The 27,214-nt window shown below is 41.6% G+C and overlaps 2 protein-coding genes and 1 long non-coding RNA gene across 5 annotated transcripts; 2 read left to right on the forward strand and 1 right to left on the reverse strand.

Moving 5' to 3' along the window:
• The first annotated feature begins 3,195 nt into the window (after positions 1–3,195).
• LOC127003508 (peptide methionine sulfoxide reductase MsrB-like) lies at positions 3,196–10,307 on the forward strand. Of its 2 annotated transcripts, none has more exons than XM_050870317.1 (5): positions 3,196–3,335; positions 6,626–6,741; positions 7,211–7,287; positions 9,226–9,346; positions 10,077–10,307. In XM_050870317.1, exons 1-5 carry the CDS (start codon positions 3,245–3,247, stop codon positions 10,179–10,181), a joined length of 510 nt encoding a protein of 169 aa, XP_050726274.1. In that variant the 5' UTR covers positions 3,196–3,244; the 3' UTR covers positions 10,182–10,307. The 2 variants fall into 2 exon arrangements, with proteins under 2 accessions (XP_050726274.1, XP_050726275.1); XM_050870318.1 differs by lacking the exon at positions 3,196–3,335 and adding an exon at positions 3,743–3,897.
• Positions 10,308–10,831: 524 nt separating this feature from the next.
• On the forward strand, positions 10,832–21,201 carry LOC127003507 (glucose-6-phosphate isomerase-like). Of its 2 annotated transcripts, none has more exons than XM_050870316.1 (10): positions 10,832–10,918; positions 11,796–12,027; positions 14,439–14,532; positions 15,484–15,675; positions 16,194–16,376; positions 16,668–16,781; positions 17,029–17,268; positions 17,496–17,635; positions 18,223–18,406; positions 18,743–19,018. In XM_050870316.1, the coding sequence occupies exons 2-10, from the start codon at positions 11,897–11,899 to the stop codon at positions 19,016–19,018; spliced, it is 1,554 nt and encodes a 517-aa protein (XP_050726273.1). In that variant the 5' UTR covers positions 10,832–10,918; positions 11,796–11,896. The 2 variants fall into 2 exon arrangements, with proteins under 2 accessions (XP_050726273.1, XP_050726272.1); XM_050870315.1 differs by lacking the exon at positions 10,832–10,918 and adding an exon at positions 20,286–21,201 and having other exon boundaries at positions 11,824–12,027; positions 18,743–19,014.
• Positions 21,202–23,477: 2,276 nt separating this feature from the next.
• On the reverse strand, positions 23,478–26,332 carry LOC127003510 (uncharacterized). Its single transcript, XR_007757109.1, has 2 exons — positions 23,603–26,332; positions 23,478–23,509 (listed from the first exon to the last, which is right to left on the reverse strand). It is a non-coding gene; the product is annotated as an uncharacterized LOC127003510 (long non-coding RNA).
• Positions 26,333–27,214: the final 882 nt, after the last annotated feature.

Consider the following 27,214-nt stretch of genomic DNA (forward strand, 5'->3'; position numbering starts at 1 on the left):
AAGGAAGAAAGGAAGGAAGAGAGGATGGAAGGAAGAAAGAAAGGAAGGAAGGAAGAAAGGAAAGAGGGAAGGAATGAAGGACTAACTGACTGACTGAATGAATGAATATAGGAAGAAAGGAAGGAAGGAAGGAAGAAAGGATGGAAGAAGGGAAAGAAAGAAGGAACTAATGAGAGAGATTAAGAGAAAGAAATGAACGAAAGGAAAAAATAACAAATGGAAGAAAAAAATTGAAAAAAATGACTAATATGGCAAGTACACACACACACACACACACACACACACACACACACACACACACACACACACACACACACACACACACACCATAATAAATATAATAATAGTAATAATAATAATAATAATGATAAACACAGACCTTGGAATAATGATGAATTGAAAACAAGCGTATGTATGTATATGTGTACCTATCCAAGCCCTTCTGGTATACACACACACACACACACACACACACACACACACACACACACGCACACACAGGTTTACACACTCCCACCTTCTCCACGAACACTCTACAGCAAGACTGACTCTCCTTTTCCTCCTCCTCTTCCTCCTCCTCCTCCTCTTCCTCATACCTCGCCTGCGCACTCCCATCCCTACAAATGCTTATTTTTTTTTCCTCGCTGATCTCGGAAACACACACACACACACACATACACACACACACGCAGAAAAAAAGAAAATAAGTCATACGCGTACTCAAACACGAGAGAGAGAGAGAGAGAGAGAGAGAGAGAGAGAGAGAGAGAGAGAGAGAGAGAGAGAGAGAGAGAAAGTGAAAACAAAAGTAATTCACCCATAGAGTTGATGTATTATAAAATAGTTGTAGAAAAAAATGAGATAAGAATAAATTTGAGAGTAGAAGAATGTTAAATAAATATAAACCATCAAAGGGAACATTGTGATTTAGGGAATAGAAAAAAGATGAAGTTAGAAAGAGAGGAGAAAGAGAGGAAAGAGAGGGGTGGACGAAAGGGGAGAAATAGGAATAGAGAAAGAAAGGGAGAAGAGCAAAGATCGATGTTAAGAAGGGAGAGAGAAAGGGAGGAAGGAAGAAAAGATGGAATAAGGGAAAGAAGGGAAGGGAGAGAGAAAGGGAGGAAGGAAGAAAAGATGGATGAAGGGAAAGTAGGAAATAAAGATGGGGAGAGGAACAGACAAAGGTTAAAATTAGGGAAGGAAGAGAGAAAGAAAGGAAGGAAGGAGGGAGAAAGGAGAGGAAAAAAAGAAAGAATGAATGAAAGGAGAGAGGAAAGAAAGAAAAAGAAAGGCTGACTGACTGACTGAATGAAGGAAGGAATGAAGAAAGGAAAAAAGAAAAGGAAAGACTGACTGAATGATTGAATGAATGAATGAATGAATAAATAAATAAAGAAAGAAAGAAAGAAAGAAAGAAAGAGAGGGAGAGGAACAAAGACTGGACCTAGGAATGGATAAAGATTTGAAGGACATAAGAACGTAAGGAGTCTGTCTCAAGAGGTACGATAATTAAGGCACCTCCTATAAGCCTAACCCCACCTAACATCACCATCCATGAATTTATCTAATCTATTTTTGAAAGTGACAATCATGGGACTCACAACATGACTGCCCACTCTGCCCCACCCAGTCATCATTTATCCTTGGAAATTCTCGAGCAAGACCTTCCATTTCCTTCCTTCCATCCCTTCTACCTTCCCTTTTTCCTTCCTCTCTCTTTCTTCTTTCAACCGTTTTTTCCTTCTTTTCTTCATTCCTTCCTTCATTCATTTCATTCCTTCCTCCTTTCATCCCCTTTTTTTTTTCCTTTTTTTTTCTTTTTCTTCTTTTCTTTTTTCTTTTTTCTTCCTTTCCTTCCTTCCTTCATTTCATTTCCTTCCTTCCATCCCTATACCTTCCCTTTTTCCTTTTCCTCTTTCTTCTTTCAACCTTTCCTTCTTTCCTTCCTTGCTTCATTTCTTTATTCATTCATTTTCCCTTCTCCTGCATCCCTTCCTTACTTCCTTCCTCCCTTTCCTTACCCTTCTCTCCTTCTTTCACCCTTCTACCTCTCCTTCTTCCTTCTTTACTCTTTCTTCTTCCACCGTTCTTCCTCCTTTCCTTCCTTCCTTCTTTCCTGTTTTTTCCTCCTCCTTCAACTCCGTGTATGGCTTGGCTTGCATAAACTGTTCCACGCGTATCGTTTCCTTCCGGATGCATAATTTCTTTGCCGTCTCTTCCTTGAACATGCAAGAAGAAGAAGAAGAAGAAGAAGTAGAAGAAAACATCCGGATAACCATTACCAACGCCGGCATCATCACCACCATCATCACTACCATCACCACGTTACTTCCCTCATCATCACCACTATTTCCATCACCAGTCTCACCACCACCACATTCTCACCATCACCATCACCACCACCAACGCCATAATCACCACCACCATCATTAACATCATAATTACATCGCCTGCCGTGACTTTTACAATTTCTGGGTTGTCATTCGAATATTTTGGTTGTCCATTTGATATAAGTCCCGCGCATATTATAGGATATCCTATAGTTTCTGTTCTTGTTATTTCCTTTCTCTCCTTTTCTTTCTTTATTTTTTTTATTTTTTTATTATTTTTAGCATTAGACCTCATCTCGATTATGCGGTTCAGTTCTGGTCATCCTATTAAAGAATGGATATCAAAATGTTAGAATTGGTACAGAGGAGGATGACTAATATGATTCACGAGTGAAGAAACTTGCAGAGACACGCCAGTCCTCGTCGACAGACTGACTTGGTCGGCTAGATTTCGATCGCCGATAGAGTCGGTCTGTCGGCACCCTGCTATGGGCCACCTTTGGCAAAGGCCCGTGCTCCCTCTGGCAGGGAGGGATAAATCTTTTCCCTCTTAACCTTGTCTTCGGATAAGGGCCCGTCGCCCTAGTGATACTAGGGAATAAATCTTAAAAAAAAAGAAACTTGCCATATGAGGAAAGACTTAAGATTCAATTAAACTTGCATTCTCTAGAAAGGCGAACGGTGCCAACCCAAATATGCGTGTTATGCACCTGAAAGGTGCCCTGCGCATTATTATCCAGATCCAGTAAGAGACGTGATCGAGGTTTATAAACGGATGAAAGGCTTTAAATATACAAATCATCACCCCTGGAAATAATATATAAGTTTCCGTTAAAATATTCTCGTTTTCTTGTAGTTTTCTCGTAATTTTAAAGGCAGACAAGAGTAAAAGTTGAGAGCCCCAAAACAGGGACATGGCAGGGCTGGGGCTGAGGCGAGGAGTGGCTTCCCTATGGCGTTATGCAGCAAGCACCAGTGGCAGGGGCTTCATGGTGTGTTCTGCAGGTACGTGTACACTTATTTTACTCACCTGAGAGCACCAAAACACCAGACAGTTGTATAAATTAAAGGGACAGCATACCCAATTTTCGTCCCTCTTGTTGCATAATATTTATCTTGCTATTACGGGGCTTTGCGCTTTTGTGTGTTGAAGTATCTATATGAACACCGGAGTTACCGCCTTCTATGGCATCTAAACACCACATTCCTATTAATTAAAGGACAAGGATATCCAAGTTTTGTCCCTCTTACGGCCTTACCTGTTTCATAATCTTTACCTTGCCATTACGGGACTTTCAATAACTTTGCTCCATTTATATTCCTTCTCAGCATCATATATAGTTTAGATATTACCTCTAGTGTGATCTTAGGGGACTGACATTTCGTTTAATAATTGTTTTTTGTCTAACTTAAGATCGTTCGGTAAAACTCGGGGTGACTTGCATACCTTTTATTGTATGTTCTTCCTGGTTATCTAATCTCGTCAAGGTGAGAGTGAGGAGTGACTGAGATAATTGTCACTGTATTAAGGGCCGAGAAATGGGTTTAAGTTCCTCACATGACTCGGGTAAGTGTGATTATTGTGGGTAAATGTTCAAAAGATTCAGAATAACAAGATTTTCACTATGGGACAGGTAAAAATTGTCTAGCTTGAGGATGCTGTTTGCCAAAGTAATACCTATTAATCCATTTCTTGCTATTACTTGACCACCTAACCCACCGGGCGGAGTGGAAAAATTTGGGCGGCTTTTCTGATACCCTACGCCCCTGTCCACCCAGCAGGGAATGGGTACCAGGTATTAATCAGGGGTTGTGTCCCGTCTACTGTGATTTGTTTCATTCTCCTATAATACCTTCCCCTTCTGTCTCTCTCAGGCATATGACCACAGATGTTGCGCCGGCTAAACGAAACTATCCTTTTCCACCCTAACCCACCATGACTGATATCCGCATACACCTTCAGGGTATATAAAGCTCAAGGAAATATATGTCCACATTATCATTTTTTTTACAGCAAAGGAGATGACTCAAGGGCAATAAAAAGAGTGCTGAGAAAAAAAAAGCCCACTACTCACCGCTCCCATATAACACGAAAGTAAAGAGTAGCCAAAAGAGAGGTCAATTTCGGGTGGAGAGGTGTCTTGGTATTTTATTTTGAGTTGGTATTTTTTCAAGTCCATCCCTTGCCCTTGAAGCTACTGTGGGAGTCAGTCCTCTAAGCCACCTGCCAGGATACCTATATATTGCTTGTTAATTAGAGTTTGCATAGAAACCAAATAACGTCCACCGGCAGTGTTAGTTTACCTCAAGGAGACTATGGGCCGTATTACTAAACATTTTGTCGCTTAACCTGGAAGCAGCAGGGATCATGTTTCTTAATGGTCCCACTTAAGCGAGAAAAATGAGAAAAAATCATCACTCACACAAACCATTTCATAATATATGTCGAAGCATTTGTGATCAGTTTATGTATCATGTTACGAGTGGGGTCCCACAAGGTTCGGTATTAGGTCCACTTTTGTTTATTATTTATATCAATGACTTAGACACAGGAATTAGTAGTGATGTTAGTAAATTTGCAGATGATACCAAGATCGGTAGAGTAATTGAGTCGGATCAGGACACTAGTATTCTCCAAGGTGAACTCAACAGATTATATGACTGGGCGGATAAATGGCAGATGGAGTTCAATGTAGGGAAGTGCAGTATTCTGAGTGTAGGTAGGAACAACCCCTCACATAACTATTGCTTAAATGACACTCTCATAAGTAGGTCTGGAAGTAGAGGGATTTAGGGGTCTTAGTGAGCTCTGATCTCCGTCCAAGGGCACAATGCATTCAAGCTAGAAATCGAGCAAATAGGGTACTGGGATTTATTTCAAGGGCGTAAGCAACAGAAGCCCAGTCTTCCTCAAACTATATTTAGCATTAGTTAGACCTCATCTTGACTATGCGGTTCAGTTCTGGTCACCCTACTATAGAATGGATATCAAAATGTTAGAATCGGTGCAGAGGAGGATGACTAAGATGATTCAGGGGTTGAGAAACTTGCCATACAAGGAAAGACTCAAACAGTTAAACTTGCATTCTCTAGAAAGGCGAAGGGTGCGTGGAGACATGATCGAGGTTTATAAATGGATGAAGGGCTTTAATAAGGGAGACATTCATAAGGTTTTGTTGGTAAGAGAACCGGGTAGGACACGAAGTAATGGGTTTAAACTGGATAAATTCAGATTCAACAGGGACATGGGCAAAAATTGGTTTACTAATAGGGTGGTGGATGAGTGGAATAGGCTTAGCAGTCATGTGGTGAGTGCCAATACAATTGTCACATTCAAAAATAGACTAGATAAATTCATGGACAGCGATATTAGGTGGGGTTAGATACACGGGAGCTTAGGGTCAAAGGAGCTGCCTCGTACAGGCCTACCGGCCTCTTGCAGACTCCTGCGTTCTTATGTTCTTATCTATTTTGGGGGGTTTAAATCATGGCACAAATTTGGCCCGTCGCTGCTACACAGTAAAGCCACAAGTTTGGCCCGTCGCTGCTACCGGGTTAAGTTCGCCTATTTGACAAGGCTTTCCTAGGACTTTTGGGCATTTCCAGGAGTAGTTTTTTGACCCTGGTGGTAGTTTAACCCTTCTTCTGTACCATGAACCTAAAGAAACACTCATTAGAACTCGATTACCTCCCTCTTTGATCTTCAGAAATAGTTGATGTTTGAAACGAAAGTGTCTTATAATGCCGACCTATATTCACACACATATATAATAGTAGTCAGTTTGTTCTAACCTAACCATCACACGTATTTGGTCTGTTTTTTCTTGACAATTATTGCTCCACGCCGATCTGTACAACAATTTTAGCATAGCACAGTTTACACAAAGTAGTTACCATTTGTGAAGGTTTTAGTTTGTGGTCTACTCTGCGATGCCCACAGAAATTCAGTAAAGTTCTCGAGATGGAAATATTTTTGGGTTCATAAAAACATGTAGCTATGTGTAATGCCTATGACCTGCCTCTTCTAAAAAAAAAAAAGACATACTTCCATTGGTTATAAGACCGACATCCACTATAGCCTCAGACAAGCATAAACATGACCAATTTTCACCTTGTACTAGTCTCATAATGTCTACCCAGCCTGGATGAACGCTAACACATCCCCTAGACAAGGTAAACTAAACTAATGAAATGAAGTAGCTGTAGGTGATTCTGTTCCATCTTGTTTCTTGGTTATATTGTGTGACCATTCTTCTTCTCGATATATATATTCTTCTCCTGTTTGTTGCCGACAGTGTCTGCATCCAGCAACGCCTCTGACAAGGGTGCCGGGAAGGTGACAGCCGAGGAATGGAGGAAGCGACTCACCCCAAACCAGTATCACATCACCCGGGAGGCAGGAACAGAGCCGGTGAGGGAGTGTTAGGAGGAGTTTTGTCATTACTTTATTTTACAGAATAGGAGGCAGCTCAAGGGGATAAAAAGAGGACACAAAAAGGACTCCCTGGTGCTGCTCCTGTAAATAGTGTGTATATATATAGAGTAAGAGAACTCCAAGCAAGAGGGTTAGAATCATTTGGAAAGGTGTCTTGATGCTTGATACTCCCTCTCTTGAAATAAAGTGTTCAGTGTGCATGTGTGTGTGTGTGTGTGTGTGTGTGTGTGTGTGTGTGTGTGCTGAAAATCAAAGAGATGAAGGAACTGAATGTGCTAAAAAATGTGCTTCTCCTCTGTGCATATAGTATCTTCAAGTTGTCAAGCTTCTTTTTTATTTTTTAATTCGAATATCTTCAACCTTTGCCCGTTTCCTAAATGTTTGTATTGACTGCTTCTTCTGGTGTAAAAAAAGATAGTAACATCTATTTTTGTTTATCACACAGGCCTTTACCGGGGAGTTTTATGACCACCACGAGGCAGGGACGTACCAGTGTGTGTGCTGCGGCTCAGATCTCTTCAGGTGAGGACAGCAACTTTTTCTTTCTCTCTTTGCTTCGTTGTTTCTGTATTCAATCTATTTTCCTTTTCTATAGGTGAGCACAGTGGCTTTTTCTTTCTGTCTTTGTCTCAGCAATTTTGTTTTTCATCCTATTTTCCTTCTCCCAGATGAACACAGTGGCTTTTTCTTTTTCTCTTTGCCTCAGATTTTTGTAGTTTTCTATTTTCCTTCTTCCCAAGATGAACACAGTGTCTTTTTCTCTCTCTCTTTGCCTCAGTGATTTTGTATTTCAATCTATTTTCCTTTTCTACAGATGAGCACAAAGGCTTTTTATTTCCCTACTTGTGACAGTGGTTTTGCTTTTCATTCTCTTTTCTTTCTCCTTCCTCTCCATCCATCTAGACACCTGTTGTTTTTCATTCTCTTTTCTTTCTCCTTCCTCTCCATCCATTTAGACACCTGTTCCTAATTCTTCTTTGATTACACACCTGTTATCTTTTCCTCCCTCTTCCCCTCCCTTCATCTAGACACCTGTTCCTGATTATTCTTTGATTACACACCTGTTATCTTTTCCTCCCTCTTCCCCTCCCTTCATCTAGACACCTGTTCCTAATTATTCTTTGATTGTGCACCTGTTACCTACTTCTACACTAAACAGTTGTATGTATTTTTTATTTCTTTTGCTTCATATGTATTTCTTATTTCCCTCTTCATTCTCCCATCTGGTACTGTATTTATTTTCATCACTATGATAATCTATGACTTGTAGATTATTTTTTATACAACACGAAGGTTGGCTTAATTGAAAATACTATTGCAGGTCACCATTATATTATTTCACACCATTACAATGCCACTATGAACATTACTTTTCATTAATTTGTTTCATTCTCTCAGTAAGAAAATAAGTGTTTATGTGAATATAGGTAAATGAGTAAATACAAAAATAAAGAAAAATAAATTAATAAATCAACTAATAAATTCTGACTTAATTTATTTGTTTCACTCAATAAAGAAATAAAAAGCTGGTTAATAAATACTGACCTAATTTATTTATTTCACTCAATATAAAAACAACAACATGAAAATAAATAAATAAATACAAATAAATAAGTCAATTAATTTATGAATATTGAGAAGAAAAAATCCTTATGGTATGTCCTTTATCTAGGTAACCATAATACTCACTTAGTTTATATAAATAGATAAATAAATAAAGATGAAAAAGAAAATCCCTAAGGTAATAGGTGACCTCTATCAAGGTGGCTGTAGAAAAGAGAAGAATAAGTCTGAATAACCTTGAATGTCACCCAACAATAGCCTTCTCCTGTACCTTGTGTTGGGAGGAGAATAGCTCTGAGATAATATTACTTGCAATTTTCACTGGTATTACTGCAGCTAGGATTGTTACAGTAGATATTAGAGAGAGAGAGAGAGAGAGAGAGAGAGAGAGAGAGAGAGAGAGAGAGAGAGAGAGAGAGAGAGAGAAGGAGGAGGAGAGAAGGGGAAGAGAGAGAGAGAGAGAGAGAGAGAGAGAGAGAGAGAGAGAGAGAGAGAGAGAGAGAGAGAGAGAGAGAGAGAGAGAGAGAGAGAGAGAGAGATATGGATGGGAGGAAGGAGAGGAGAATAACAAGGAGGGAGGAGAGAAGGAAGTGGGGGGCAGGGGAAATTATGGAGAGAGAGAGAGAGAGAGAGAGCGAGAGAGAGAGAGAGAGAGAGAGAGAGAGAGAGAGAGAGAGAGAAAGGCGCCACATTCATTGCATTGGTGACACGAAATCTCTCTCTCTCTCTCTCTCTCTCTAAATACCAAAATAACCGGATACAAGACGTTTACCAAGCTATCACTCGTATAAACCCCAACCAGATAACACTTCCTGAAAATAATTAAGACTAGGGAATATTAGGCTTACAAAAAATAATTCTTGAGTAACATCGGTATTTTCTTCTCTTATTTTCCAGCTCTGAGGCTAAATATGACTCGGGGAGCGGGTGGCCATCTTTCCACACGGCCGAGGGTGAAGTGGTGACCCGCACTGACCGCGCCTTCCTGATGGTTCGAACGGAAGTGCTGTGTAGTAAGGTGAGGGACTAGGGAGGCGTGCTGGTGACCGTATGGGGGCTATGGTAACGGTATGGTGGGCTATGGTAACGGTATGGTAGTGAGTGTAGGGGTTACTGTCATGGTGGTCGCCGTTTACAGTTCCTAGGTATGCATTTTGTGGTGGTCTTGTGGTGAGACGAACCAAACCTAACCCTTGGACTGTATCACTGAAATGCGGATGCCCTACCACTTGTTCTGTCCATAAATCTAAGTGGAGGAAGGAGAATGATTAAATAAACGTACATCGGATATATTAGTGCATGTTTCGTAGTTAGATATTGATGTTTTCAATTTCATGCTGACTGCTCTTCTGAACTTGCTAACCTTAATATACATTCCTCCACCCGCGGTTCCGCTGCACACGACTTTCTCCTTTCGCTCATCCCTCTACGTTCCAAATTCCTTATGCAAGAGTTAACCGACATCGTTATTCTTTCATCCCTTTCACTGATAAACTCTGGAACAGCCTAAAAAGTAGTAGTAGTAGTAGCAGTAGTAGTATAGTAGTAGAAGTCGTAGTAGTAATAGTGCCGTAGTATTAGAAGTTGTATAAGTAGAGCGTGGTGATTCGTGATGATTTATTGTCTGATAGTGAAATTCGTATTATTATTAGTGGTAGTTGCTGACGGTGATGACTGGTGGTGGTAGTGGTGATGAGTGTAACTGGTGGTGATGGTGGTGGTGACCCTTCTCTCCCTCCCTCCCTCAGTGCGACGCTCACCTGGGACATCGGTTTCCTGACGGGCCGCAGCCGACGGGACTTCGCTACTGCATCAACTCCGCGGCCTTGAAGTTCACACCGAAGAAGACGTGACGTGAGAGAGAGAGAGAGAGAGAGAGTAGCTGTAAGTACATTATGTGAATATAGAGAAATGCATAAGTAGTTCAATAGATTATAATGATGGGTAGATAGGTATATAATGAAGAATGTGAAGATTTACCTGTGTTTTAATGGATATTCCCTTTAATGTAAGAAGCTCAGTAATGGAGAGAGAGAGACAGCAGTATGGTCAATTCACTATAAAAAAAAAAAAAAAAACAGTATTGGGAGGCTACATAACACATTACAGGCGAAACTCCGTCTGAAGGTTACTAATGAATTCTTTACGAGGCCGCTGACCTTGTACTGTATATGTGTTGGTAGCCTAGCGTTGTGATAGCCAGTTGTTGTATGTGCATGTTGTGGGACGCTTGTGTGTGCTTGTATAACGCCTTTTGCTTCATCATCTGTCTCTTTAGTGATTGAAGCTTCGATATGGACTTCGAGGTTTGAATGAATTGTGAACACGGTGGAGCTTGGGGTGGAGAATGAACGAGTGACAGACCTTATCGTATACTTTTTTATATATAGTGCTGGTCAAAGTGTTGTTACTGAGTGTTAAAGTGTTGTAGTGTTATAGTGCTGAGCGTAAGTGCCTTATTGGGGGCCACACATAATGGGCTCCATGTATCCACCGCCGTCAGCCCAGTCAGGATCCATCGAGGCCAAGTATCACCTGCGATCATGGCTGGCGGGTTGCTTCCGGCACCCCCGCTGGTTCAAGAGCAAAGGTAGGTGGTCGCCGGAGGATGTATCAATATTACACACTCATGCATTAATGTTACTGAGTTCGCAGGACAGGTATGGATCGAAGGGGTGCTCGTATACTTAAGTTATTCATATATATTTCATACCTGTATTATAATTATGTAATGTATCTTACTGAGGAATATTGTGTAACTATGTGGATGTAGCTAGTAGTATATAGTCAGATATTTCGTGCAGATCTTACTATAATTGAGATAGTGAATCCCCTTTAGGCAATAATGTGAAGTAGTTTTTGCCTAAAGGACGGTATTGTGTGCTCGTGACCCGAGTGTGCCTGTTTCTTTCTATTCCTAGCTAATATAATTTGGTCGAGCGCTTTTGCAAGAGATGCAAATAAGTAGCTATTCCTGCCGCCTCTCCCCTTTTTCTCAAGCACCTCCCTTCTCATTTGTTATACACATCTGCAACGATGAAGATAATCGACAAATCATGTAGGCTATAGATGTACCAGTCATTTGCAATAAGTAAAATGTCCCTCAACCATAATATGAAGGCGCAAGTACTTAAAAGTAAAGAAAAAGGCCCCTTCCTCTAACGATCCTGAGGGACCCGTGGGAAATCAAATCAGGGGTTTTGGGTGGGGGAGCAAATTTAAACTACAACCTTCACTGGTAGCCTGCTAACATGTCTTTCTCTGCCTCTGTGGTGGATAGTGGAGTGTTTCCCATGTGGAACTGGTATGCTGGGTACACCCTCCCAAGATGCAGGACTTTACACTTTCTTCATTGTACATGGCAGTCATTATTTGTTCCATTCCTGTAGCTTGGTGACATCTGGTAGGAAATCCGAAGTGAAGGGGTTAACAGGTAAAATTGACCTATCCACCTGTTCCCCCGTTAGCCTTCACGGATACACGAGTCCTCCCTGCCAGACGCACCGCCAACCCTGCAGACAGCCGCAGCCACCTCAGCCACTCTCTGCCAGGCCACCACACAGACACCATGGAGGGGAAAGCCTATCTCACCGACGAGTCCGCCTACAAGACCCTCCAGCAGTACTACAGCAGCAATGGCGCCAAACTTAATATCCTGCAGATGTTCAAGGAGGACCCGGACCGCTTCAAGAAATACAGGTGAGATGATTAACGTTTGGTCCACCTTGAAACAGCTGATTGCCCCTCCCCCCTTTGTGTGTTTCTCCTCTTCCCACCTGTCAGAACACCTTGCCACGTATTCATTTATCTCCCCCGGGGTTAGATGGTGATTATGGAGGCTTTGTGGGTTATTTAAGTAGTAAAATCTGTGTAAATACCGAGATTTTGAACACCGGTTAGCTCGCCTGTCACCTTCCTCGACCTTGGCTGTCCTTGAAGGGTTATTGGGGTCTCCCGGATGTCTCGTAAAGGGAAGACCCAATTTTGGTTTATTTATGGAGAATGTGAAGTTCAGTAACGTGGAAATCCTTTACATATTCCATAATCATCCCCAAACAATAGGTAAAAATGGGTTGTTTTCTTGATGGAGTGATGATTTTGTTGTCCATGTAAAACTATCTCTTCTACTATTGTCTTTTATGTATAACTGTGCTCTATTAACTTATAAATCTCCAGGAAAACCATAGGAAAGGCAATAGGAAAGACAATACATAAAAATGGGTTGCTTTTATTAACCGGCTCATGATTTATCCCTCTTTATCAATACATTGCAACATACACTCGATCATTTCCTTATCAGCATCTTTTAATTAACTTCCCCATCGCTATCTTCGCGCACTTAGATAATGGAACTCGTTAAGACACCCCAAAAAACACCCAGGAAAGAGACATTTTGGTCCACATAAGGCAGAACTCTTCCTTATGCTTGTTGCCATGGTTAGAGGTCATTGGGGTCCCCTTCCGTGACATTGAGAGGAGATACTATCGATGGGGTGAAACTGCACGAGGCCATTATGTTAGTTTTTCATTCCTGTTTTAATGTTCGTTTTTCATTCCTGTTTTAATGTTAGTTTTTCATTCCTGTTTTAATGTTTGTTTTTCATTCCTGATTGATTTTTTAACTACACAAGGGCATTTTTTTCATTCCTGTTTTAATGTTAGTTTTTAATTCCAGTTTTAACTACACACGGGCGTTTTTTTCATTCCTGTTTTAATGTTAGTTTTTCATTCCTGTTTTAACTACACACGGCCATTGTCTCTGTATATATGGGGAGGTGTAAATAAGTGTAACAATTGTTGGAATGGCAAATTAATAAGTGGTCAAGGTAGGGTGGTTGTATTAGTAGTGGTGGTGATGGTATCCATATTTAAGGGGAGCTGTTAAGAGGTGTAATAGTTGTTGGAATGGTAAATTAAAAAGTGGTTAGTTAAGGTTAGGTGGTTGTAGTGGTGGATTTTAGGGGAAGGTGTTAAGGGGTGTAATGGTCATTGGAATGGTTACTGAATAAGTGGTTAGTTAAGGTTAGGTGGTTGTAGTGGTGGATTTTAGGGGAAGGTGTTAAGGGGTGTAATGGTAGTTGGAATGGTTACTGAAAAAGTGGTTAGTTAAGGTTAGGTGGTTGTAGTGGTGGATTTTAGGGGAAGGTGTTAAGGGGTGTAATGGTCGCTGGAATGGTTACTGAATAAGTGGTTAGTTAAGGTTAGGTGGTTGTAGTGGTGGAATTTAGGGGAAGGTGTTAAGGGGTGTAATGGTCGCTGGAATGGTTACTGAATAAGTGGTTAGTTAAGGTTAGGTGGTTGTAGTGGTGGAGATGGTGTGTGTCTGTGTATTTATGGGAAGGTGTTAAGGGTGGAATGGTAAATTAATAAGTGGTTAGTCAAGGTTAGGTGGTTGTAGTGGTGGAGATGGTGTTAAGAGGTGTAATACTTGTTGGAATGGTAAGTAAGTGGTCAGTCATGGTTGGGTGGATGTGGTGGTGGTTTCCCTCTGTGACTCACCACCACCACCTCCTCCTCCACCTCTTCCTCCTCCAGGCGTGAAGGGTGAGGGAAGAAAGCATGACTGGTTACACCTCAAGGCCCAGATGCTATTGTTTCTGGCTAGTTGTGAAGGGGGAGGTGTAATAGTTTCTTTTTGTCTAATAAATATGCTTCAAATTCAAGACTTAGGACTATATCTGTATTCAATCTATACACATGTGGATAAATATATATAGATTGAGAAGTTTAGGCAGGTAAATAGATGGATAGATAGATAGATATAGATTTATGATTATTCAAAATCTATCCATTCTGTGAAGTTTAATACATAATGATATTGATTACTTTCATGTTATTAATACATTTCATTATATTAGTTATTTATCTGGAGATTACGTATTGGACAGTACATTCACCATTTGAGTGTCAATCCTTCACAATGGTATTTAAATCAATCTAAATAGTTACATAGCATTTTCCTCAATGGTCTATGAGTCATATAAGCATAAATCAGCTTAAAGGACTAGAAAGGTAAAATTTTGGGTCATAGCTGCCCTGCATGTAGCCTCAGTGTATAGAAAACATATCATTACGGAGTTGTCTCAATTTCTACCTCTCCCTCCTTGTAGCATCACCTTGAGCACACCTAGCGATGGCGACATTCTCTTTGACTACAGCAAGAACCGCATCAATGGCGAGGTGATGAAGCTCCTCATGGACCTGGTGAGTGTTATGGGGAGGCTTCGGATTCCTTCCTGTGAACATGTATAGCTGTTAGATTCTCACTCTGGGTTCCTCTTTACTGTTTTTTTTTTTTTTAGTATATGATATTATGAAGCTTTTGTTAATAGGTATGTTGGCATATGTCTCTATTAAGATTATATTATCATTAAGTGAAGGCGTTAATGGTGAATGATTATAAGGAAGAACTCTTTATCTTTAAATTTGCTGTTTATGCATTTTTCTTTTTTTATTGATTAGTATAAATTATAATATTGTCAATTATATATGTTCAGTGTTTTAGTAAGGGTTTAAATTTTCCTGGTCGTGTTATCAGTAGACCTTAATGTGAGGGGTGATAGGTTCTAGGTTACAGGGTTATGCAAAAGATCTTAAGGGGTGTGGTGAGTCATTACGGGAAGGCTTTCAATTCTTTCCTGTTTATATGGTTCATAGATGTTTAAGGTCACAAGGTTGTCATGATCCTGGGCGGTGTGGTGACTCATTTCAGGAAGACTTCTACTTCCTGTGTGGTTTATGAATTACTAGAAAGTCATTTAGATGATTATTGACAAAGATGTAATATTTTACACTCCAGTTAATTAACCCGTTCACTGCGATTGGCACGGATTTGGCTTTCACTGGTAGCCTGGTGACATATACTCCCAGGTCTTTCTCTGCCTCTGTGGTGGATAGTGGAGTGTTTCCCATGCAGTATTGGTATGCTGGATATCCCCTCCCAAGATGCATGACTTTACATTTATCCTCATTGAATTGTAACAGCCACTTTTTGTTCCACTCCTGTAGCTTGGTGATGTCTTCTTGTAGGAAATCCACAGTCAGGGGTTAATGATTACTGGGCACCTCAATTAAAGGATGAACAAAACTAGACACTACAATTAAATAATGAACCCCACTTGACACTCCAATGTTCACACACCATTTGTTCTTCAGGCCCGGGCCCGCAAGGTGGAGGCTTCACGGGATGCCATGTTCTCCGGGGAAAAGATCAACTTCACCGAGGACCGAGCAGTCTTGCACATTGCCCTGCGGAACCGTTCCAACACCCCTGTCATGGTGAACGGGGAGGACGTGATGCCCGGGGTGAACGCTGTGCTTGCCCACATGAAGGAGTTCTGTGGCAAGGTGAGACTTGGGTTTGGTCTCTATGTATTGTTTTCGTTAGCCCGTGATTTATACTTTTTACTTTATTGTCACTGTCTTTCAGTTTTCATATCCATGTCTACTCGCTAAGGGACTATTTCGGTCTATATATTTTTTTTATTTTCCCCTAATGCCCTTTCATGGATCTCAATAATGAAAATAATAATAATGTCTTGCTCTTTTCATTCTACATTTTGTTTTGGTGTTATGTACTTACTGTCAATGCAGAAGCCTCTTGGTGTCTTTGAACTTCATTATTAAGGTGTTCCCATGTCAGAAGAGTTCCCTTTGCCTGTCCCACATATTACTTGAACTTGCCTCCATCTACTGTCTCTGTATGCAAGGAAAGACGTGGATTTAGTATTATAAACTTCTAGGACAGTGTGTACACAGAAAAAATAAATAATGGTAATAAAAAAGACTTCCAGAGCATGTTTATTTTATGGTTGTTGTATTTTGGCATTCTTATTGTATTTTGTTATCTTCATTGTATTTTGCAGGTCATCTCCGGCGACTGGAAAGGCTACACAGGCAAGGCCATTACTGATGTGGTGAACATTGGCATTGGCGGCTCTGACCTCGGCCCCCTCATGGTCACCGAGGCCCTCAAGCCGTACGCTATCGGCCCCAACGTCCACTTCGTGTCCAACATTGACGGCACACACATGGCCAAGACCCTCAAGGTGTGTGTCCTTATCTTAAGGTGTAATGCTATACTGTTTAGTGGTAATTCACATATGCCTTGAAAATGTTTGTTTATCCGCTGCAAGGTTATTAGAAAGTGAAGGTGGAGCTGTATTGATAGTGTGAGTTTGGCTAGTCAGTCAAACACAGGTATTGGAAAGTGTAGGGAAATCAGGCCTTTGTGTGACTATGTGTAACCCTCGCCTTGGACTGGAAGGTTCTCAGGGTGATTTCAGTTTGTATTAGGAGAGGGAAATAGGAATCTTCAAGGTTTTGTTTTCTCGTCTCAGCTCCTGAACGCGGAGACGACCCTCTTCATCATCGCCTCCAAGACTTTCACCACCCAGGAGACCATCACCAACGCCACCTCCGCCAAGAAGTGGTTCCTCGACACCGCCAAGGATGTAAGGGCCACATTATGGAACATTTTGGCGCTCAAGCACACACATTAGAGACCGTTTTCATACTAGTTTTGGGCATTTCCAGGGGTAGTCTTATGACCCTGGTGGTAGTTTGACCTTTCCTCTGTACTGTGAACCTAAAAACACTCCTGAGGACCTGATTCATCTCCTCGGACCTTTTGAAATAGTTGATGTAGGAGGTGGAAGCATCTGAGAATACCACCTTAAGTCTCTGATGCCTTTCCTTCAGGCTTCAGCTGTGGCCAAGCACTTCGTCGCCCTGTCCACCAACGGGCCCAAGGTAAAGGACTTTGGCATTGACGAGGCCAACATGTTCGGCTTCTGGGACTGGGTGGGCGGCCGCTACTCCCTGTGGTCAGCTATCGGCCTTTCCATCGCCCTGCACATCGGTTACGACAACTTTGAGAAGCTCCTCGCTGGCGCCCACTTCATGGATAACCACTACAAGACGGCTCCCCTTGAACAAAACGTAAGCTTATCACTCCTCTGTCTTGTGTCTTGTAAGCTTATAACTCCTGTAATGTAAGCTTATCACTTCTGTCTCCTGTCTTGTAAGCTTATCACTTCTCTGTCTTGCGTTTTCTTGCTAGGTGTTGATCTCCTCACCCTTGTTATGAGTACAGGAAGTTGAACCAAAGTGTATACCTGTCACATTTCGTCATAATTTTTCTTCTTGTCATGTCCCGTTCTCTGCAGATTCCTGTGATCCTGGCCATGTTGGGGGTGTGGTACTCGAACTTCTATGGCGCTGAGACCCATGCCCTGCTGCCTTATGACCAGTACCTGCACCGCTTTGCCGCGTACTTCCAGCAGGGAGACATGGAGTCCAACGGAAAGTAAGGACCTTGGGCGGACAGTGTTCTATAGGGCGAGGCGACACCCACCCACCCCAGTGTATACCCCCATTGATTGATTGTTCTATCCTTACCTTGCATTAAACTGATCCAGAAGCTCTGCCCCCTCTTCTATGGCCAAAGGAGCTGATTGGTTAGATGACAGGAGGGTGGAGTTAGCTGTTGTTACCTTGGGAATTAGTTAGTCACCTTGGAGGGAGGGTAAGGTATACAAATCTAGGAACACATCCCTGGTAATAAAACCCCAAGTGCTGGTGCTGGTAGTAACTATTAACCCGTCTGCTGCGACTGGCATGGATTTGGCCTTCACTGGTAGCCTGGTAACATATACTCCCAGGTCTTTCTCTGCCTCTGTGGTGGATAGTGGAGTGTTTCCCATGTAGTATTGGTATGCTGGATTCCCCCTCTCCAAGGTGCAGGACTGTACATTTTTCTTCATTGAATTGTAGCAGCCTCATTTTGTTCCATTCCTGTAGCTTGGCGAGGTCTTCTTGTAGGAAATCTTAAGTCAAGGGGTTAATAGTTATAAAATGTTGAAATACTATAGTCTATCTTCCTTCTCCTGCCAGGTACGTTACAAGGAGCGGGCGCACGGTTCAGTACAGCACGGGGCCCATCGTGTGGGGCGAGCCGGGCACCAACGGGCAGCACGCCTTCTACCAGCTCATCCACCAGGGCACACGCCTCATCCCCGCTGACTTCATCGCCCCAGCCAAGTCACACAACCCCATCGCCGACAACCTCCACCACAAGGTTGGAATTTGGGTTCACTTGGAGTTTGATTTTTTATGTAGCTACTGTTTTTTTATTTTTTAGTGTGTGTGTATGTTGTGCTCAGTGTGCGGAAGTTACTAGCTCTGAATTTTGGTGCAATATTTATATAGGGGGAAGAAACGGAGATGAAAACAATATTAAGGAGAAAAGCATTTAAATAGGGGAAAAGAAACTGAGATAGATGGAATATTAAAGAGAAAAGCATCAAATGAGGGAAAGAAACGAATGAGGAAAGAATATTAAGGGAGAAAAGGAGCGACCTCAGCACGTTAAGTCGGTCGACGATAATGAAGTCCCTCCCTTTTCCCCCCACAGCTGCTCCTGGCTAACTTCCTTGCCCAGACGGAGGCTCTCATGAAGGGCAAGACTCCTGCTGAGGTGGAGGCAGAGCTGAGCAAGGCCGGCATGCCTGAGGACCAGAAGAAGCGGATCCTCCCCCACAAGGTGTTCGAGGGTAACCGCCCCACCAACTCCATCATGGTGGAGAGCCTCACCCCCTTCACCCTCGGCGCCCTCGTTGTCATGTACGAGATGAAGATCTTCACCCAGGGCGTCGTCTGGGACATCAACTCCTTCGACCAGTGGGGGTGAGTACGGGAATGTTTGTTTTGTTTGTTGCTTTGTTGGTTTGTTTAGGCATGGCTTCTGATGGCTACCACTTGGAATGGATGTTTAACCCGGTAGCAGCGATGGGCCAAATTTGTGGCTTTACCGTGTACCAGCGACGGGCCACATTTTTGCCATGATATAAACCCCAAAAAATAGATTATGCATAAACTGATCACAAATGCGTTGATATATATTGTGAAGTGGTTTGCAAGAGCGATGATTTTTTCGTATTAATTTGCTTAGAGGGGCCTTTAAGAAACATGATCCCCGCAGCTACCGGGTAAAATGTTTATTGATTATATTTATTTATTTTTTATATATTTATTAGAGGTCATCCAAGCTCATAACCTCTCTCATGGCCTCTTTTTCTATTTTCTTTTGTCAGAGCAGCGTCTTTCGGGCTTTTTTATTGCGGTTTTTGTTTTTTGCCTTGAGTTTATCCCTTACTGTAAAAAGAAAAGGGAAAATAAGAATGTTGAATGAAAAGAAGACAACTGATTTATTAGAGAAAGTGGGATGCAGTATATCTCTCATTGTGGCAGATGGTGTTGATTTTTGGAGCCATGAATTGCCAGTTTTGTGGAGTAATCTTTATTTTTCCTTGGTTATATTTTTAAATGGTCATGGGCTTTTTAGGTAGTTTTGTTTTGTGTGTTATTTTTGTTGCTGTTGATTTAGATTTAGCTTTGCCGGTGCAGTTTAGAATTAGCAGTAGACTCGGGTAACATTCCCCAGGCTGGCCACAAGTTGCTACACAGTACACTCCGCACCTCTTTGATGCTACACAAGCCTCTAGTCAAGTCATTGGTCAGGAATCCTAAGTATATTGCCCTTTGGTGACTTTACTGTGCTCACAAGTCAGGCACAGAACACATAGTTTTTAGCTTTATAATCAAAGTTCTGTCATGGCTGTCTTGTATGGCCTCAGCAGCAGCATCAGGGAAATATCAAGGGAAGGCAATGGCTCAGGATGCTGCTTTGAATTTCACACCAGTTTGTGCCTCAGTGGCAGGATGTGTAATTGATAGAACATTGTGACACTTTTGGGGTGCATATTTGCACTACTTCTGTCATTTGCTAGTTAAGAAGGAAAGGTAAAAGTGATGCCTCAAGACAGCACATTTTTATTAGTTGAGAACAGTGTTGTCAGTTGCTGCTTGGCTTACCATTGCACGAGAGGGGAGAATGAGTTAGTTCATGATTGCACCAGCATGCTTGGGAACCCTCTGATGGTTCCTTGCCATTTCAGCGTTGAGCTCGGCAAGCAGCTGGCCAAGGCCATTGAGCCTGAGCTGCAGGACAAGAACCCCGTGTCCTCGCATGACGCCTCCACCAACGGCCTCATCAACTTCATCAAGAACCATCTCTAAGGCGACCCAGCGGTTCCTGCCGGGCATGGGTGTCGTGGGCTGTGGTCCAGGGGTGGCGGTGGCGGTGGTGGTCGGCTCTGGTCATTGTGCTATAGTTGTACATGTGTTAAGACATTTCTTTTATAGATAATATATATTTAATTTAAAGCTGACAATATATATTTTCATCAGTTTCAGATGATATTTGTTAGTCTTCCCATATAGTTCAGGAGTAAATCCTGTAAACTGTGCAATATCTACAAGATTACTGTATATCTTGTAAATATTCCCATGTCAACGTTATGGGTAAGTCAAGAGAGATGAAAAGTGCTGAAAATCCCGAGTCATCCTCGTACTGGAGTATGTTTGCTTTATTCCCAAAAGTGAACGGGGTGGTGTGATGCATGTCTGTCTTGTCTTGCTTGGGGCCCGGTGCAGCGATGTGCATTAGGTGGTTTACAAGTGGAATCATTTGTACTGGTTGTTATGTTACGCTGAGTGTAGCTGGGAAGGTATGACAGTAAACTTGTGTGTTGTTCTGACTTGTTTGTAGCAGATTGCTGTACTTTGTAGATAATGTACTCTGTAGATAGGGAAGCTACTGTAGTGTGTATGCTGTTGGTTGATTATGGAAGAATTTAATTGTCATTCCCCATAGCATAATGTGCCCATCTGCGATACATTTAAAAATATCGGTTGACGGCACCACTAGGTATTCTTGTTGCATAAAGCTGAGCGTTTTTTCCATCCTGCAGTTTTGTACACACACATTGGTCATATTGATTATCATTTAAATAAAACATCCAGAGTAAAAACTATTGCAGTATGACTAACAAAACGTATACCACTGCATTACTGTTCAGCACTTGGTAATGAAATAGCTTAAACAGAATGGATAAAAATAAAGCTTGGAGGTAAATTGAGTTGGTGTGTGAGGAAAGGCTTATAGAAGGAGAACAGACAGAGGTGGAATGAGGAGTCCTTGGAAATCTTGAAGAACCTGAGTGAGTGAATTGATAACCAATGAATAAAGTAACTCAGACCATTTTTTGAGAGGGAGTTCGAGGAAAAGCCATTAAAAGCTATGAATTAAGTAGAAATAGTAGAAATAGAAAGGTGTGGGGTAGCTCGTGGGTTGCAGGCTATTGTAAAGTAGATAGATGAGATGAGATAGATGGCGTAGATGAGGAGAGAGGGAGAGAGAGAGAAGGGACCTAGAGAGAGTGAGAAAGGGGAGAGAGGAAGGAAATGAGGGATAAGCAATGGAAAGGAGGAAGAGAAGGAGGAATTGAATAGGAAGATAAACATAGTGGGCATCTAAAGAGAAGAGGAGGGAGGAGAGAAGGGATAATCGATGGAAAGGAGGAAGAGGAGGAGGGATGTAGTCCTCGGGAATAAAAGAGGAGGAAAAGAAAGATAAATTAACCCAAATAGAGGGAGAAAAAGGAGGAAACTTAAAGAGAAGAGGAGGAAGGAGATAAGGAGTAATCGATGGAAAAGAGGAGGAGGAGGAAGAGGGATGAGGTCCTTAGGAATAAAAGACAGGCAGCGGAAGAGGGATGGTGACGATAAAGACATGTAGTTGCCATCAGTCACAACAATACTAATATCGTACGTAGCTTATAACGATTTTTACATAACAAGTTCCGGTTATGCCTCGTAGCTCAGGTGGAAGAGCGTCAGATTAAACTTACTGGAGGTCGCAGGTTCGAATCCTGCCGGGGCTACAAGACTTTTTATTTATTTTATTTCGTGACAAGACACATTCACGTATACGTATCAAGAAATGAACCTTTAATAAGCGATCCTAGTTCTCCTACTAAGCTTCCCATAGGAAACACTGTAGGAACTTGGCTATCGTATTATCATTAGTGTGTCTTAAAACGTTCGGCGGGGATAACGTTTACATAGATTGACATAGATATTCAGACCACACAGACCCTATATATATATGGTCCAAACTATAGGTGGTCTGTCTTTTAAGCTAAGTGAATTTGTATCAATCATATGGCATCCTAATTAATTTAAGTTGTTCTTCGCCCATTGAACTCGAGGTATATACTTTAGGTAGGCGTGAATGTTTTATCGCTTCTTAAAACGTTCAGCGGTACTTTAATTGTTATTTATTGAGAAAAAAATATAGAAAAGAAAAAGAAGAGAGAGGGAGAGTCGTCTGTCACTGTGACGTCGCTGGTGTGCCACAAAGCCCAGGTGCAGAGCCGGGTTCCCCACCTCAGCAGCTTGAGGCGTCCTCCGCGCGCTGCCCAGAGGTTCACCCGGACTGCACTCTCCAGTGACCAGCTTGTGGAGTGCCCCGATCACACTCCAGGCAGCACCAGCGCACATATACAGCCAGGACCACACGCCTGTGGAACATGTTCACGGCAGCCACTCCCCAGGTGGAAAACATAGGAACACGCAGCAGGTGAAGCTGGCTGCTCACAGGTGGCTTGAGGGATACCCAAGTGCGCTGTAGTGGCACAAATGTAAAGTGGCAAACTGACACTTATATAAATTGTTTTTACATGTTTGTTTTCATTTTTGTATTTTGTATTTGTACGTTTGTATGTGTGTGCAACAGTCGACGATTAATTTTGTCCCATACACAGACTCTTCAGAGTTATACCCAGAAAGTGTAATTTTGAGCCTCCTTTTAATTGTTCAGAAATATTATGGTTAGAGAGAGAGAGAGAGAGAGAGAGAGAGAGAGAGAGAGAGAGAGAGAGAGAGAGAGAGAGATATTATTCTTTGCGCATTCAATTGAGGTAAAAAGATACATATGCTTCTGTCTTTCATCCTTTCTTAAAGCGTTTTGTGGTACTTTGTTATTTTTTTAGATAAAAAAAACTAACTTCACACATTGAATTCAGATACAGAAGTGAATGTTTATCTCTTAATCTTCTCGCATTTCATTGTTTTATTGCTTCTTAAAACGTTCTGCAGTACTTTATTATTTATTGATGTGAGTACTAACGAATCAATGTCATGCCGTACGATACATAACAGATAGGCCTCATATCCTCAAACATTGCGGCATCCAATCACATATTTGACTACAGGCTTTCGCAGGAGATCGTTCTGAGTATTTCCAGGGGTAGTTTTATGACCCCTCCGATAGCTTCACCTTTCTTCTGTACCATGAACTTAAAAACACACTCACTAGAACTTGATGGAATCCTTTTTTCGGGTAGTTTTATGACCCTTCCGATAGCTACACCTTTCTTCTGTACCTTGAGCTTATAAACACACTCACTAGAACTCGATGGAACCCCTTTTTTTGGGTAGTTTTATGACCCTTCCGATACCTTCACCTTTCTTCTGTACCTTGAGCTTAAAAACACACTCACTAGAACTCGATGGAATCCCTTTTTTGGGTAGTTTTATGACCCTTCCGATACCTTCACCTTTCTTCTGTACCTTGAACTTAAAAACACACTTATTAGAACTCGATTGAACTTCTTTTTTTGGCCTCTGAAAATAGGGTATCAGGACACCACTCCTCCCGAAACTGACCTCTCTTTTTGACCACTCCTTTGACCTCTATTCAGGAGCAGTAAGTAGCGGGCTTTTTTTTTTAATATGTTTCTTTGCGCCCTTGAGCTGTCTCCTTAGCTGTAAAAAAAAAAAAAAAAAAAAAGTTGATGTGAGGGAGCGACTATCCATGGCCTCCTATATATACCTCTTCCTCCTCCTCCACCACCCGTATAATGACACCACAGCGCCCTGACCTTGATGTATCGGGCCACAAGGAAATTACTTTACGCCACAAAAGCTGAGCAGCGCCGGCGGCCACCTCCATCTTCATTAGGCCAATTTCGAATAATAAGCTTGTTCAGGTTTGGGAGTTGAGTAAGAGACCGCCCACCCACCCACCCGCTCAGTCCGCCAGAAAGGATGTCCTACGATAGAGACGATTTTCTTTGGTGTTCTTTAAAGGGGGTCTGTCGTAATACTGCTCGGGGGGTGGGGGGTGGGGGGTGTAATTCTCAGACGCTTCTGGCTCTCACTAACCATTTTCAAAGGCCAAAAAAGGAGATTAGTCAGGTTCTAATGAGTGTGTTTTTAGGTTTACGGTACAGAGGAAGGATCACACTACCACCAGTCATTAAACTACCCCTGGAAATGCCCGAAACTCCTTGGAAAGCCATGTCAAATTTGTGAGACGCTTCCACCCATCACATCACTTATATCCAAAGGTCAAAAAAGAGATTAATCGGGTTCTAATGAGTGTGGTTTTAGGTTTACGGTATAGAGGAAGGATCAGACTACCACCAGAGTTATTAAACTACCCCTGGAAATGCCCGAAACTCCTAGGGAAGCCATGTCAAATTTGTGAGTTTGGGCTCCGAAATGTTCAAAGATATGGCCCTCAAACGCTTCCACTCCACACGTTAACTACTTTCAAAGGCCAAACAAGAGATTAATCGGATTCAAATGAGTGTTTTTTGGGGTTCGTGGTACTGAAGAAGGATCAGACTACCACCAGAGTCATTAAACTACCCCTGGAAATCCCCGAAACTCCTAAGAAAGCCATGTCAAATTTGTGAGTTTGGGCTCCGAAATGTTCAAAGATATGGCCCTCAAACGCTTCCACTCCACACGTTAAGTACTTTCAAAGGCCAAACAAGAGATTAATCGGATTCAAATGAGTGTTTTTTTGGGTTCGTGGTACTGAAGGAGTGCGTTGGTTATATAGTGTTCTGCAGCCTCCCTCCCCCTCTCCTCCTCCCCTCCCCATCACAACAACAACAACAACAACAATAACATAATAATAATAATAATAATAATAGGGGTCAATTTCGGGTGGGGTGGTGTCTTGGCCTAACTGTATCTGTCTGTCTGTCTGTCTGTGTCTGTCTACTAGTTTATCTTTATCTCCAATTCTTTCTGTAGCCTGCCTGTTGTCTGTCTGTCTGTCTTCTTGTTCTGTCTCTCCCTAGTTTGATTTCTCCCAGCGGCATATAAAAAAAAAAAAACAGGACAAGAAAGCGAACGAGATCGAACGAGATACATAATGCTTAAATAATTGACTTGTGATACTCAAAAGCATTATTGAATATCAGATTATGGAGAAACTCTTCAAAGCCTGCTCGTTAGATTTACTCCTCTGCAATTATTTTTTTTTCCTTCTATTTTTTCCCTCGCGCGCGGAGAAAGCCACCCACCACTATCATGAGGGAGGGAGTGGGTGGATCGAGGGTCCTCCACATACGTTCGGCTCCACTCTGTTATCCGGCGCCTCATTAGAGCGGCAAGTGGACAAAAAGTCGATCGTAAACCAGTGTAATTATGACGGAGGAGCGGCGCGGGGTGACGGATGCCGAGGGGAGCAAATAAGGGAACAAGTAACTGGATTTGAAGACAGCGCAGCGGAGGTTAGGATCGAATGCGCTGGGAAATTTATCCGCCGCTGGGCACACACACACACACACACACACACACACACACACACAGAGACTCTCTTCTATATTTGGTTATACAGGAGCAGTGCCGATTTTTTTTTTTTTTTGCCCTTGAGCTGTTTCCTCTACTGTAAAAAAAAAAAAAAAAAAAAAAAACACTTGCCTGCTTGTCTATATCCGGCAGTAATTGATTTCACCGCTGTTGTTGTTTTCCTTTTGCTTTGTTTTTGTTTTAGGTGTGCTGGAAAAGTCACCCCGTTCCGAACACAGTGCGGAGTGTGTTTTTGTTTTTGTGTTTTGCCCTTGAGCTGTTTCCTTTACTGTAAAAAACAAATAATAATAAAAAAACACTTGCCTGTCTTGTCTATATCCGGCAGTAATTGATTTCACAGCTGTTGTTGTTTTTCTTTTTCTTTGTTTTTGTTTTTGGTATGCGGGAAAAGTCACCCCGTTGCAAACACAGAAATAAACGTAAGGGTGACTTTGATAAACAGCGACGCATACGAAATTGATTAACGAGAGCGAAAAATATATTAGGAGAGGGAGTGACTGTTATTTTTCTTTCTTTATTTCTTTATTTCTATTCATTGGCAGGCGGGTAAAGTCAGTCCTTGATGTGTAGTTGTTTGCTTGCTTTTGTAAATGAAAATAAAATGTAAAATAAAATAAAAATAATAAGTAAAATAATGAAAATGTAAAATAATAGAATAAAAATAAAACAAAAAACTAAAAATATAAAATAATAAAATAATAAAATAATAAAAAAATAATAAGTAAAATAACAAATAAAGTGTAAAATGAAACGTTGTAAGAATTATCGTTTTAATCAGCAAGAAATGAAATGATTGTTACTTTGGAGAGAGAGAGAGAGAGAGAGAGAGAGAGAGAGAGAGAGAGAGAGAGAGTATAAAGGAGAATAAAAACAAGACTAATATAAAGAAAAAAATGACAATGAGCGAAAAAAAAATAAAGAAAAATAAAATAATGAACGAGAAAAATAAAAGGAAGAGAAATTAAATATACATTCGTTCTTCAGTGATTTCTTTGTTAACTTATTCCGGTTTTATTTTGATCTATTATTTATTTTTTTGTGCCTAAGATAAAAATCAAGTAACAAGGCGAATGTTGAAAGACCTGACCACACAACAGCTGTTCAAAAGGGGGAGGGGGGAGAGGGAGGGGGAAGTGGTGGAGGAGGAGGAGGAGGAGGGAAGGGGAGAGGGAGGAAGGGGGGGAATAACCGGGGCACAGGTCAAAATAAACTCTCTCTCTCTCTCTCTCTCTCTCTCTCTCTCTCTCTCTCTCGATGTCGTAAGTATGAGTTATCTTTCACTTTCTGCGGTCAAAATTACGTTCTCTTTCGTATTCGTTAATTTCTTCACTCATCACAATGTTTTTTCCTCCTCCTCTTCCTCCTCCTCCTCCTC

The sequence above is a fragment of the Eriocheir sinensis genome, chromosome 25 (assembly GCF_024679095.1).
Source record: "Eriocheir sinensis breed Jianghai 21 chromosome 25, ASM2467909v1, whole genome shotgun sequence".
In the NCBI taxonomy this organism is placed as follows: domain Eukaryota; kingdom Metazoa; phylum Arthropoda; class Malacostraca; order Decapoda; family Varunidae; genus Eriocheir; species Eriocheir sinensis.

What these genes read in the sequence shown, in the direction of transcription:
- LOC127003507 (XM_050870315.1), top strand. Translation starts at nt 11,897, where the DNA reads ATGGAGGGGAAAGCCTATCTCACCGACGAGTCCGCCTACAAGACCCTC. An exon ending in GACCGCTTCAAGAAATACAG is followed by an intron (nt 12,028 to 14,438) that starts GTGAGATGATTA and finishes CCCTCCTTGTAG; the next exon opens with CATCACCTTGAGCACACCTA. An exon ending in CGGCTCCCCTTGAACAAAAC is followed by an intron (nt 17,269 to 17,495) that starts GTAAGCTTATCA and finishes CGTTCTCTGCAG; the next exon opens with ATTCCTGTGATCCTGGCCAT.
- LOC127003508 (XM_050870317.1), top strand. Translation starts at nt 3,245, where the DNA reads ATGGCAGGGCTGGGGCTGAGGCGAGGAGTGGCTTCCCTATGGCGTTAT. An exon ending in CTTCATGGTGTGTTCTGCAG is followed by an intron (nt 3,336 to 6,625) that starts GTACGTGTACAC and finishes TGTTGCCGACAG; the next exon opens with TGTCTGCATCCAGCAACGCC. An exon ending in TGCGGCTCAGATCTCTTCAG is followed by an intron (nt 7,288 to 9,225) that starts GTGAGGACAGCA and finishes CTTATTTTCCAG; the next exon opens with CTCTGAGGCTAAATATGACT.